General features: G+C 46.3%; 1 protein-coding gene across 4 annotated transcripts in view; it reads right to left on the reverse strand.

Annotated features, from left to right (window-relative positions):
- PLS3 (plastin 3) overlaps positions 1 to 13,086 on the reverse strand; it is a 48,463-nt gene that overhangs the window by 13,969 nt on the left and 21,408 nt on the right. For all 4 annotated transcript variants that reach the window (XM_033072512.1, XM_033072513.2, XM_033072510.1 and 1 more), the window contains exon 2: positions 6,022 to 6,108. In XM_033072512.1, the coding sequence (XP_032928403.1) occupies positions 6,022 to 6,088 (67 nt within the window). In that variant the 5' untranslated portion in view covers positions 6,089 to 6,108. The remainder of the gene's footprint in view (positions 1 to 6,021; positions 6,109 to 13,086) is intronic.

Raw genomic sequence — 13,086 nt, forward strand, 5'->3', positions numbered from 1 at the left:
TGGCCATACCAAAAATATCAAGGAGTCCATTGTTCAAAGGCACACAGTAAAGACACACAGCACATCCTCAGAGTGTCCCAGCACGAGTCATGGGAGCCCTCCAGCTCTGGGCAACAGCAGCTTTGAAGCAGGACTGACCAGGATGACTCTGGGCACATGTGACAAGGCTGGTGTTGAAGTTTCACAACAGAACATCTGTATTTTCATAAACAATCTCCAGAATGTCTCTTTTCATGTCTAAATACCACAGCCCTAGCATGTTAAAAATAGATGGTAATGAAACACAGCACCTCTTATTTTCTGAACTAAAAACACCAAGTCAGCTCTGCAGTTGCATTTTTGTCATGTTGTCAATTATGCTCTCCATTTAACACTGACAGCAAATTGCAAACAGATATTTTATTGCTGCCCAAGAATGCTCTGCAAGGACAATTGCTTTCACAGCCTATCACACCAAGCCACAGCAGCACCCTGTGTTTAGTGAGATAGTGTCACCTACTAGACTGAGGAAGAAAACAAGAATACTGTGACACAGGAGCTTTGCACAAAAGTTAATTTAGTGCCTGAAGAGCTGCACCAGCTCCAAAACTTGGTTTACTTCAAGGGGGAATCTCACTACGGCCACTGGAGTCAGTATTTATGGTTAAAGGGAGATAATTGCAAGAATAAAGAAAACAATCAGGATAGCTCTAAGGTCCAGGGTTATTTTTTCTAACCAAATTGTGGAGGTCAATTTAGTTTTAATGAGGATTCTGTGGTTTTTAGGTTTTGTTCCACAGCAGTGTTCCAGCACCACCACTCCAACTGTCCTCATTTTCCAGATCCATATGGGAATATGGGATTTCAGAATTGTTTTTATCAGTTAGCAAGAAAGTGAAACTCTGCTCAGTGGCAAATGTCCAAAGTGACAAGAGCAAACCTGTACTCCCTCCTACACCCCAGTTTCTCTGTCTCACACTAAGGAAGAGCATCAATTCCCGTGGATTAATAAATATATTAAACTACTTAATGGAAAGTCAGTGTTTACAATAGTGCTGAGGAAATAAACTGGTTTGGGGCAATGATTAATGATACCAATAGGTTGCTGCCTGGCTCTCAATTTTACAATTTTACTCTGAAATAATACAAACTTACAAAAGCAAGATTTATTAGCAGTCCAGCCTGAGATGTCATGAGCAAACTATTTCCCCTCTAGATAAATCACAGCTTCTTCTCTTGCAGTAATTTTATTATTGAATCTAACTTTACAATATGCACCTTTTCCCCTCCTTACAGTCAGTGAGGAAAGACAAGAAGGGATTTCCTAATCTCCAGGGCCTGTGAACCTAAAAGAAAACTTTGCTTTCACCCTCAGCCTGCAGACAACTCCCTTGTTTTTACTGTGCCTGACTGAACCAACCACAATCCCTCAGCATGCTCCCAAATTAAGCAGGAAAATCCAAAAACATCTGTTCACCCCTTCTTCCAACCAAACCACCACCTAAGTCTTGCATCTACCCAAATGTTAGAGCAGATGTAAGTAGCAGGCAAAGGATAGAGAAAAATAAGACTTCAAAATACATATTGTATCCTTGATGGGATCCAATTTTGATTCAGATTTGGTAAAGGTTTTCCTCTTGACGTGTCCAGGTTAAACATTCAGAAGTGTTTCTGATTCAGGCTTGCATGAGCTATGTCTGAGCCCATTCAGATGTGAAAGGGATAAAACCTGATATGGTATTTCATGAGGCAGAAGCCTCCTAGGTGAGACATCAGGAAACTGAGCTCCAAAGTCTGCAACTCCAATACGGGACACGTGGATAAAAGGATGTTGAAACCTATTTGGAGCTTGGTTCTATACATGAAGCCTTGCAGGGCAGGTATGAGGAATTTACTCCAAGCTGGGTCAACATCTGCCCAGTTTGATGGTTTCATTCACTCCTGCAATCAGCATCTCCCCAGTCCTCCAGGCAGGCTTAGTTCAAAGAAGATTTACCTTTGCTCACTAAAAAAAAAAAATTAAAAATTGGAACTCTGCCACATTAAGAGACATCTGAAATGCACACTCCCCTGGGAGCTCACATAAGTCAGGACCATGGCACAAAGATTTTGCCCATCAGGAAAGGCTGCATTAGGCTCAGACAAACAGCACAAAAATCAAGTGTGAAGGACACCTCTCAATTTACACAAAACCTTTGATTCTCAGGACTTGGGACCTAAGGTCGTGCAACTCTTAAAAATACCTCAAAAACCCGCGTGTAAAAGTTACTCTTCCATAGTATTCGGGGAAAAAAATTAATCACCAATTTATTTCACAGAGTAAAAGGGCATCTATGTGCCAAACACTTAGAAGTGGGAATTGCAAGTAAATCAGGTCTGTTAGTTTAACAGTAAGACCACACACCAAGTTACTGGTTTTGCACTGAAGATGCTCTCATTTCAAGTTTTAGCTTCTTGGCCACAGAAGGGCAGATTTGAGTGTCAAAGCCTGCTGGTTTTACCATAAAGTGGTGCTGGCCTGTGGTTCTGGCTTGGCAGCAGAGTCAACTAGTGATTAACTATGAGATGGAAAATGGATCTGTTCTTAACATGTCAACAAGCCTGATGTGACAAATAGACCTGAGACCCCATCCCACAGGGCAGCTGCTTACCTTCCTACTGTCTCTGTTCCCCTTCTGGCATCAAATGTACAAAGAAGCAGCATTTAAAAAAAAAATTTAAAAAAACCCCCCACACCTCTGCAGTACCAGCCAGTTCCAAATCTATTTCCAGCATCACTGCAGGCCCACCATATGGTGCCTTGCTGGATGTCCTGCAACAGGTCCTGACTTCAGACAGAGCTCTAACAAAATCTGAGATGGTATTCAACAGCTGAAGAGGCTGTCAAAATAGAAGCTGTCCCAAATGAAATCGTTCGGCGGCCTGCCCAGAATTACTAATGGAAGAAAGCAAAATCGTTTTAACAGACAAGCTACAGCCTGGATTCATTATAGTGTGCCTGATGGAAAGGAAACTGCAGCACATCTGAAGTTTCCTATTTCTACTGAAAGATGCATGCACGCCAGCATGCTGAACCTGGGGAAGGTCACGGCAGCAGCGCGGCACCGGCTCTGCCAGACGCAGGTGGCGCAGCAAAGCCGCGACGAATCCCAAAAGCTGCTTCAAGCTCTGGCTCAGCTTCCTCCCGAGGACAAGTACTTAAAATAGCTTAAATAACAGGATGCAAGAGGGGAAAGTAACCCACACGTTTCCTTTTAAGGACATATGCTCAGCAGGACACACTAGCAGGATCACAGATCCCCGTTTGCCCTAAGCCATCGTCTCGGAGCATTGTTTCACCACCTTGCAGAGCTGAACAAAGTGTTCGGCTGAGTTATGATTTTTGGGTACTTCATGTTTCCAGAAAAGATGCTTATCTCTGCTTATCTTAGAAGCAGGGAGAATGAAGTCAAATAAACAGAGCAGATTTTGTTCTGCCACGCCTCCCCTCTGAAGTGCCCCTCTTTGGCCAAGTACACACAAACAGGCACCTGTTCCACAGAACAAATTCAGAGATCCAACGAGGTCTGGAGCAACCTGTTCTTCTCCCACTAACCTGTGGGTCACTCAAAGCCTAGACAGTTCCAATGCCCCACTAATTACTGTTTTCAAACATCACAAAGCTTTTTTTCTCCCACTGTTCTTTACCACTTGGATCAGTTCCAAGACAAATAACTGCCTGTTAGGATGGTGGGAGCAGTTTCTCTGTCCTATAGCTGGCTTTAGTGATAACCTAAACTGTGGTTTCTCACCTGTGAATTGTTTTAATAAGCAGCAGGATGTCTATGGACTCATGCCTTTTGCTGGCTGTCAGAGAACAGCACATCAGCTGCATGGGAGAGAGCACACACCTTCAAGTGGCATGGAAGGCCAGTGGTGACAGAGCACATACTAACACACCTCACTGCCTTCCAGCATCTCCAGATGCCTCAATCCAGCCCAGCTGCAGACAGAAAAGCTGGTCAAACAAACACACACCTCTAAAGCCCCATCTACCTACCCATTCAGAGCAGCAACCTGCCCCGTGCTGGAGTTAAAGCAGGTCTCTAGGAAGCCCAACCAGCTGTGCATTTTGGAGCAGGGCACATCTTGGTGAGCAGAAGTCACCCTATGAAACATTTCCTTCCCCTCACATCTCCTTCATTACATCCTAGAAGCCAACCAGCTGAGTTTTGCTATAACCATGCTTCTCAGCTGCATTCTAAATCTTCCAGATAGCTGGGAGATGAAAAACAGGCTTCATTTTACACAGCAGTCTCAGTCCAACTTCTGTGCACGTCACTAGAGATGCTATTAGAAGTTCACAGTGAAAGCCAGTCACCCAGCCAGCAACCAGCTCTGTATCCCAGGGCAAACACGGCTCCTTTAGGCAAGAATAAAGGGAATGAGAGCATTAAAGACACTCCTGACAGGTGTGTCCCACACGCTTGCGGGCTCCACCATGCCCAAAGCACACAAAACAAGGCAGTTGAAAAGAATTAGCAGATCCTATCTCATTTGTGGGTATGTCCAGGATAATTACCACATTCCTCATTAATATTTAAGTTCTGACACTGCCTTTATAATTTAAAACCAAACAGGGACCCACCTCCTGAGCAGGGTGAGCTGGTTTCCTACAAGAAACCAGGATGTGACTTGCATTTCTCCATGTTTCCAACCTAATCTTGTTAATTTCTGCCACACTAATGATAAAAACCCACAGCACTCCAGAGAGGTTAATAGTTTTAAATGCATCCAAGGACAGAACAAGCTGCCTACATCCCAGTCTTATTGAGATCTGCACTAAGAGGCACATTAGACAGAGAGAAACATTATGCTTCCTCCCAAGGAACACCTCCCTCTGTGGCATCTCACTTCTACCTGCTGCAAAAGTCTTGAGAAGAGCAAGAGAGGAGAGGGAACTCCTTAAAATGCAACTTGCCTCAAGTTCCAACAGGGGATACTGCTCCTTGAGAATCGGTTGCCTCTGAAATTCATATTTCTTTTGGCAAACTGGAAATTCTGAGCAAGAGACAGTTTTCTAGAGGGTGGCATCCAACACAGGTAAGAGGCAACAATGATTTTGTATATACAACCAGTGCTCAGGTGATGCCCATGTCCAGTTAGGAAACCAAATGCTGCCTCTCACCACTTGAGCAACTCGAGCCTGGCCAGTGCCAGCCCTGGGTGTGGCTCCCCAGCTGCACACACTGACCTCAGTCCCCAGGGCTGCACTCCAGCGCCCATCCCACCCCTCCCTGCTGGGGCTCTGATCCTTCAGTAAGCCATATCAAGAAACTAAACCAACAGAAAACAATTTTTTCCATTATGTCAGTTTTTTGCCCATTTCAGCTTCCTGAAGCAGCCTGCCAGAAGTTTCTGCAATGCCAGTGCAGGGGGAAAGCTGGGAGGCAGGCAGAGAAGCCCCTGGGAGAGGCTGTGCAGCCCTGGAGCACAGCAGGCTGAGGGAGGTCAGCAGAGATGGAGCCACCAGAGGGCAATGGAGGTGTGCTCAGCACAAGGCACTGATCATCACCATAAAGCATTGATCATCACCATAAGGCAGTCCATGATGGCCAGGTAAACAAATTCAGTTTTGCTTACAAGCCCCAAAATGCACCCAGCACAAACCAGAACTGCAGCACCGACACTGACCACGCACATGGCTCAGCCAATCTGCTGAATCAACACCACCAGAACCAAGCACTGTGCAAGCCCTGAAGTGCTGCCAAGGCCCAAGCAATGCAGTACCTGTTTGGTACTTATTTCTTCTGCCATCAGGAAGCAACAAAGCCCACCCTGGAGCAAGAGCACAAGGCTCCTGCCAGTGCTCCCTGATAGCCAGACTGCCCATGTCCCTGCCTTTGTGCTCCTTGGCCAAAGTGACAAGCCAGAAGCAACAAAGCTGCCAAGGGACTCTTGGGCACAGAGACAACCACGAGAGCAGCTCATCACAGGGGTGGGATAAATCCAATTCAAATGTGCAGCAGACTGGAGCGAGGTGCCCTCCTCAGTGTGACTTACCAACTTTAGCAAAAGCCTCCTTGAGTTCCTCCAGCTCATCTTTGGAGATTTGCATGGTGTTGGCCATCTCATGAATTAAGGGAGTACCTAAGGAGAGAAAAAGAACACTGTGTGAAACCAGACTGCATTCAACACCACACAGCTTCAAACAGCAGCGTAGCAACAATCTGTACCGGTGCTACCACAGCTCCCGGAACCACGTTTATCTTTCCACTAAGAAAACAGATGTGTCAAACCCAGAGATGGGAAATGCACTCCTTAACAAGTCAAAACGCCCATTAGCCTTGTTAATATTTAGCTCTGTATATTATTTTATGATTATGCTGTTCTGCACATATTAAGGTACCTGCTGTCAGTGCATTCTGTAGGTCAGAACTCACATCTCCAGAGATTTCCCATAACTTCGAACAAAATCAGAACTCATAGTTAAAATATTCATGGAGAGCACACAGCTACCATACCCAAATAAAATATTCTGAACAGTATATGAAGAGGGTCTTTTGGCACAAAGTAGTATACCCGGTACTGTTTGAATCAACACTTGAATGTTTTCCCAGAGTGAGACTCCCAAAAAACTATAAGGAACTGTCTCCCTGAATGGCAGAAACCATGAGCAAGCACAGAACAGCAGGCAGTGACACCCCGAGTTCACAGAAACTCCACTTGGATCAGATCTGCTTGGTGTTTAAGAAACGGAGAGGATGAAGCACTGAGTTCCTCCCCCCATCTGCCATCATCCTCCTTTCCAAGGGCTGATTAGGTGCCACCCAGCCAGCCTGGACAGGAGGCATCACCACAGGGATGGGAGAAAGTCAGACACCTACACACTTCCCCATCCCAGACATTCGTGACAGGGCATCAGATGCCCTGGTGGCACTCGGGCTGACACGACCATGAGAGAACAGTAATTGATGCAACAAGGAACAGAAGCAGAGCACTGATAAGCACATTCTAACACTGCTAGCACTAGCTCAGGGTCTGTAATAGGCATTTAGGCAGGCTTGGTGTGATTTCAAATGAGATTTGCATCCCAAGATTTTCCAGCTCCCACAGTGTTCACTACAATCCTGAAGTTGAGAAATAAAATGTTCCTCCTCTGCCTATGGGAACAGACACAGCTGCCTCCTCCTTTGTAAGCAAAAGGATGAGGAGTGGATTGAGGTTTACAGACTGCCAGAAAGCAGGATCCTGAACAGGCTGGCTCTGGCTCAAGGCTCAAGCAACAAGAGACTCAGTTTAACAAATGCCTGTGCTCTGATTAGCAACCCTCTTTTGTCTGAGACTCCCAGCTGCCTTCACAAGCACTCCTTAACTTAAGAACACAAGTTTGCCTGTAGCTGTACATATTCATTTTCTGTAACACTTCACTCAGTCTGGAAAGAATGAAGTTGTTAGAGATGAGAGCGATGGGCAGGTGTGGCAGCCTGGGAAAGCAGCTCACACAGGTGCTCACAGCAGAGAAAGTCAACAAGAAGTTGCATCACTGCAAAGACACGAAGGAAAGCACTTCAGACCCCACCTCCCAGTATTAGCAGGCACAGAAAGATGTTGAACAGTCAGTAAAAGCCACCAACAGCAGGACAACAAACTTCTTTGGGTTCAAGTCAAAATAATGGGGCAGGGGGAAGAATCATAGCAAAGGTGTATCAGACTGACAGGGGTAAAAAAAGAATTTTTAATACAAGTAGATTTTTTACTGTTTCACAGATTACAGGTCAGGCTAATTGAGCACAGCAATGGTACCTGCAGGTCCCTACAAGATGCAGGGATGCTGTGTGCAGCACTGACCATCCTGTTTGAGGAGCAGTCTGGGGTCAGTCCCCATTCCTGGAGCAGCCCCTTCCCCGTAGCAATCCCATGGGTGCCTCAGCTGAGCCTCAGTGCCACCAGAACCTGCCTATTTCCAGGGGATAAAGGAGTTGCTTAGCAAGAAAATCAGCTCTGAGCAAGCTTGTTGCATGATACAGGAGATGGATTTCACAACTGGCAAAAACACTTGTAGAATGCTACCAAGAACAGAGCCAGCTTTGGCTATGCAGGCAGGTGGCACGAGCTGCCAGGCAGAGAGGCTGAGATGCAGACTGAAAATTCAGCCAAAGCTCCTCCACAAGTTCTGCCTTCTCAATTCTCATTTGCACCAATTTGTTTTCAAACCATGAGGATTTCCCTTAAAAAGGGATTTCCCAAAGCATCATTGCCTAACCACTTAATTGGAATTTAATTTGCTGCTGACTATCTCTAACATCTTCAACACCAAAAGAAGCAGCAAACACCACCATAAGCCGAGAGCTTTTAAAAACGCTGCTCTGTTTGACTTTATCAGGGCAATATTATGCTCTGGATATGCCCTACAGTTGTTTGTTATGGGTCTTGACTTAAAAAAAAAATCTTTCCTAGTTCCTAGACTGTCCAGCTCATTCCATAAAACAGGTTTCCCTCTCAGTTTTTATAACATCACTCTTCCTTCTGTTTCTCTGCTTGAGAGGAGGGAGGGAGAATTCAAACCAACAGAGAAAAAGCAGACACCTGACCTTGTCAGGGCTGTCTGTGAAGGGGAAAGGGTATTACAACAAAACAGTCTATGGAAAGGTTAGTGGGCCACAAAGTTACAAGCTCCCAAAGCAATTGTACAGAGCTTTTCTGCAATGAAGAGGTATTGCACCATCACTGGGACACTGGGCTGGGGGGCAGGGGACCTTTTTCATGTTGTGTGGGGGGGTTTAATGTTTGTTTGCTTTTAATAGCTGAGTCTGGGGCATTCAGAATCGTGTTTTTCATTCAGTTGCATTTTTAAACAAGAGGCTTTGTCTTGTGGGACATAAAAGGCCCTTTTATCACCCTGGCACAGGGATCACACATCAGCTGCCTCACTGGAAGCCCTGTGGGGACACACCACGCTGCTCACGCCTGACCATGTCCCACTCGCTGCTGCAAGAGAGCTCCAGGCAGGGCATGACAGAGAGAGGAGCTCACATCTAAACACACATCTCAGAGGGACGAAGAGAGAACAAAAGAAAAGTTCTAGTCTGGTGGCTGGCAGCCCATTGATCGATGCACAGATGTACAGAGTGTACAAGGAAGCAATCACTGCTGCAGATCCCTCACCCTGCCTTCATCCTCACCGCACAGGGAAGCACGGGCAGCTCCGCAACACATGGATGCACAAAGGCACTGACCTGCCCACAGCAGCGTGGCTGGCACACGGTGCAGCCTGTTCCTGCCCTCTGAAGGCTACCTGAGATACAGATCAGAGCTGCTGTGAGCACAGCCAGGGTTTGGAGCACCAACTCCCTCCCCAAGACAGGCTGGATAAAGTTCCTGCGCAAACAAATTTTACAGGTTCTAAACACACTGCAGTCACAGAATTGGGGTTAGTTTATTTGCAGAACTGCAATAGGGGCAGGTCAAGGAAAGCTGTCCCAGCGTGTGTTTTGACAGCTGTGAGCCACCTGGGGACAGCCACTGCAGGGATTGTCACTGGAGGGATGCCTCTGCTGAGCACTCAGCACTTCCAGCACAAGTGCCAGAAGCTAACCAGGATATTTGGGTGGATTAACTGCTCAGACAGCAACTTAAAACCACTCAAGCACAGAGGAAAAATGTTCTCAAGACTCTTCCCCCAAGAGGGGAAGCCCTGGAAGCTGCATCCTACACAGAGAATTGGTAGAAAACTGATGAAGGAGGGATATTCAGATATTTGTGCATCTTGAAAGTTGGCAGATTAATTCAAATTTGAAAGCACATGACAACCAAATATTTCCTGAAAGCCACTTGAACATTTCCAACAGAAACAGAGCTGGAATTTGCTGCTGATCCAAATGGAAGAATTTACTTTCTTAGCAGCTCTGTGTTACTCTGAAAACAGTGCTTCATCCCTTCCAGACCTGCCTCACTTTAATATCTCTACAATGACTGACTAACAATATCAACTTGTTTACTCAAACAGGCCAATGCAGAGACACATTAAAGTGTCAGCAAAAAGGCATTAGTATGTCCTATTTCCACCCAATTTAAAGAAAAAAAATCCAACCCAAGTGAGCCAGACCTGGTCTGGAGCAGTGACTCACTCCATATGTATTCCCCATTTCTCAGGAACCTGTGGTTTTGCTCCCTTATCATGACGAAAGCTCCTGACATCAGAAGACAAGTCAGTTAGCATTAGCTAATTAAAAATACCCAAACCCCACAGACCTGTGACCACTAGCCCAGCACATATCTCTTGGAATAAGCAATGGGATAGCCAGGGACCCAGTCCCCTCACAACCCTCAGGAAGCACCACAGCCCTCAGGCTTGGGCACTGACACAGCTGCCTGGCCAATTTGGAGAAAACCCAGAGATTCAGCTGACACAGGGCGCATCCCCAGGCTTCCTGTGGCTCACCTAATCCTCCTTTTCCTCCCTGTTCTGCAGGTAGGGCTGGTCCCAGAGTGGGATGGCTGTGTGCACTCCCCTCCTCAACCCTTCTGAAAGCAGCCAGCAGCACTGTGACCACCCCAAAAGAGCTCTGCAAGTTCCAGAGGTGCCAGGACAGTCCAGAGCAGCCACCCTCAGGACAGTGAGGGGAAGAGTCACTGGCAAGGGATAAAAGTGTAAGTTTTCTTTGCATCCCTTCCCAGGTAACTGGGAGCTGCAGAGGATGCTCCAGCAATCTCCTGGCTCTGCAGGAACCTTCCTCCACAGGAACAGACTTGGTTCATGCTGCTTCTGGAAATGTCTGCAGACACAAGAGGGCACAGATACATCCATTCCCATCTCCATCATCAGCTCTGATGGCTGCTTTTACTGGTCCAGTCCAAACAAAGCCTTTGGGGTTTTACAAACAACAGTCCAAACCTGACAGTGACAGGAGCACATTACAGTGCACACACTTGGTCTGAGGAGTCCTGAGGTAAATAGTTTCCAATGCTTTGGAGGGAGACAGGAAGGCTGAGGGATTGATGGCCTGTAAATGAAAACCTATTATAAAATCCATCCTCCCCTGCTCATAATCAGTTTGTGTGCTCGTCAAATGCTCACCACAGTGTTTTGCTCATCAAATTCCTACAAGACAGCACCTGCACCTTGCATGTGGTTATTACCAAACACCAAGCTGATGGAAGCACATAAACTTTTAATTGGCAATTACCTGACAGACAGCCACTGGTCAGAGTACTGGCTGAAACCAGACCTTCACCACACTTTGGTGATAAATGTAATCCTGGTAAGAGCAGTGATTAGGCTCCACCATGTTAGGGTCCTACCTCTTACCATCAGCATGATGATGCAGATTCTAAAATGAATTTGGTGTTTGTTGTTTGCACAATCGTGGTTCTTGTGCTCACAAACACTGTGGTGCTCCTATCCACTCAGGGACAGGAAAGGGGCACACCATGCTTTGAGAGGCATTGCTTTGTGGTACCAGATTTGGCTGAGCAGCTGCATCTCTCATCTGTGGATCTCCCCTTGAGTAAAGTTTTCCCAGCTCCATACACATCAGGCTCAACAGCAGTGAATCTACAGCTCTGCTGTCAGGCCTGCAATGCTTTAACTATTGAACACCACTGTACTCTAACACCTGCAAAGCCATTACCCAAATCTAGCTTTATTGCACTCTTAATTCAGCTTTTTTTTTTTTGCCCATGCAAAGCACAAAAAACTCACCTCAACAGGCCAAGACCAACTATATAAATTCAATTTTAATTCTGAATTACTTTAAGCTTGCCTGGCTATTTGAACTGACCATCTTACACCACCCAGTTCTCCAGCTCCCTCAAGCTACTTGTACACCTCAAGCACAGTACACCTTTTTTCTGATCCATGCTGGCTGTGTAGCTGCATCACAGGGAAAGGACACAGGACTGCAGACTGGGATTTCCACTGCACAGGCACCCTTCAGGTCCAGCTCCATATTGACATTACCTCCAGCTGCTGTTTCTGAAGCATCTCTAAAACAGCAGAAGTCCCATCAGCAGGTTTTACTTTATATTCTTTCAGACTTCTGCCACTGTCATGCTGGGAAAGGCAAGTTCCCTGCTATGCTTATGTTCACCTGGGAGTGGACCGTGAAACTTTGCTCCAGTTGTTGCACAACTCACCACTGCTGCAGGGGAAAAATCTGCCAAATCCATCAGGAGCAGACACACATGCTGGAGTTAGTCACTGCTCTCAGTTTGCCAGAGGTTCTCTCTGGATTTGGAGGCATGTCTCAATGGAGTATCCACCTCTGGACAATTATGTTCCTCCAGCAAATGCAGGTCAGTAGTTTCTCCTAGCTAGACCTGCACAGAATGATGCCAGCTGTTTTTCTGAGCAGCACTTGGGTGGACACCCAGCAGGGATCAGGGCTGCAGAGAGGCAGGGTCACTCCAACAGTATGGGAACAAACGCAGCAAATCACTATTCCTACACCTTCTGCTCAGACTTTAACCACTACCCCAACATCCACTGACAGCCTGGACAACCTGATCCTTCTCCTTTTGCATGCTGGTCAAAGTGTTTTCTCTCCCTTCATGACAGAACCAGATTCACTAGCTTCAATCATCTTAAATCCTTAGTAAAAGCAACTGCTGACCCATCAGCACATTTGCATGCCTTTGACAGCCCTGCACAGCCAAGGAAGCTCTTTGGGGTGTGGTCAGGCCTGGATAATGAGCAGAACCCTGACACAGAACTGAACTGTAGACAGCACCCAGAGAAAACTCAAAATCAGCATCAAACTTACTCACAGCATCAAATAGGAATTAGCCCCTTGATAAAAGCCCAGGAGAGCTACATCCTCCACAGCAGCATCCAGAATACTGGAAGCTGGGGATATGCACAGAAATTCACAGGGATTCAAGCATACAGAGAAAAAACAGAGAGCAAGCAGCTGAGGATGCTTGGTTATGTGATACCAAATTGCCCAGAGGCTGGAAGGAAGCACAAGTCAGAAGAACACAAATGCTTCCACTCCAGTTTCCCATGGAAAGGGAAAAATAAAGCTTCCCTAGCCCTCAATGGAATTTCCCCCAACACATCCCCATCCTCTGAGCCAGAGCTGCCTCTGATGCACATTAAGGGGTGAGATGCAATCTTGGAGCAGAGTG

This window comes from Catharus ustulatus, chromosome 14 (assembly GCF_009819885.2).
Source record: "Catharus ustulatus isolate bCatUst1 chromosome 14, bCatUst1.pri.v2, whole genome shotgun sequence".
NCBI classification, from domain to species: Eukaryota; Metazoa; Chordata; class Aves; order Passeriformes; family Turdidae; genus Catharus; species Catharus ustulatus.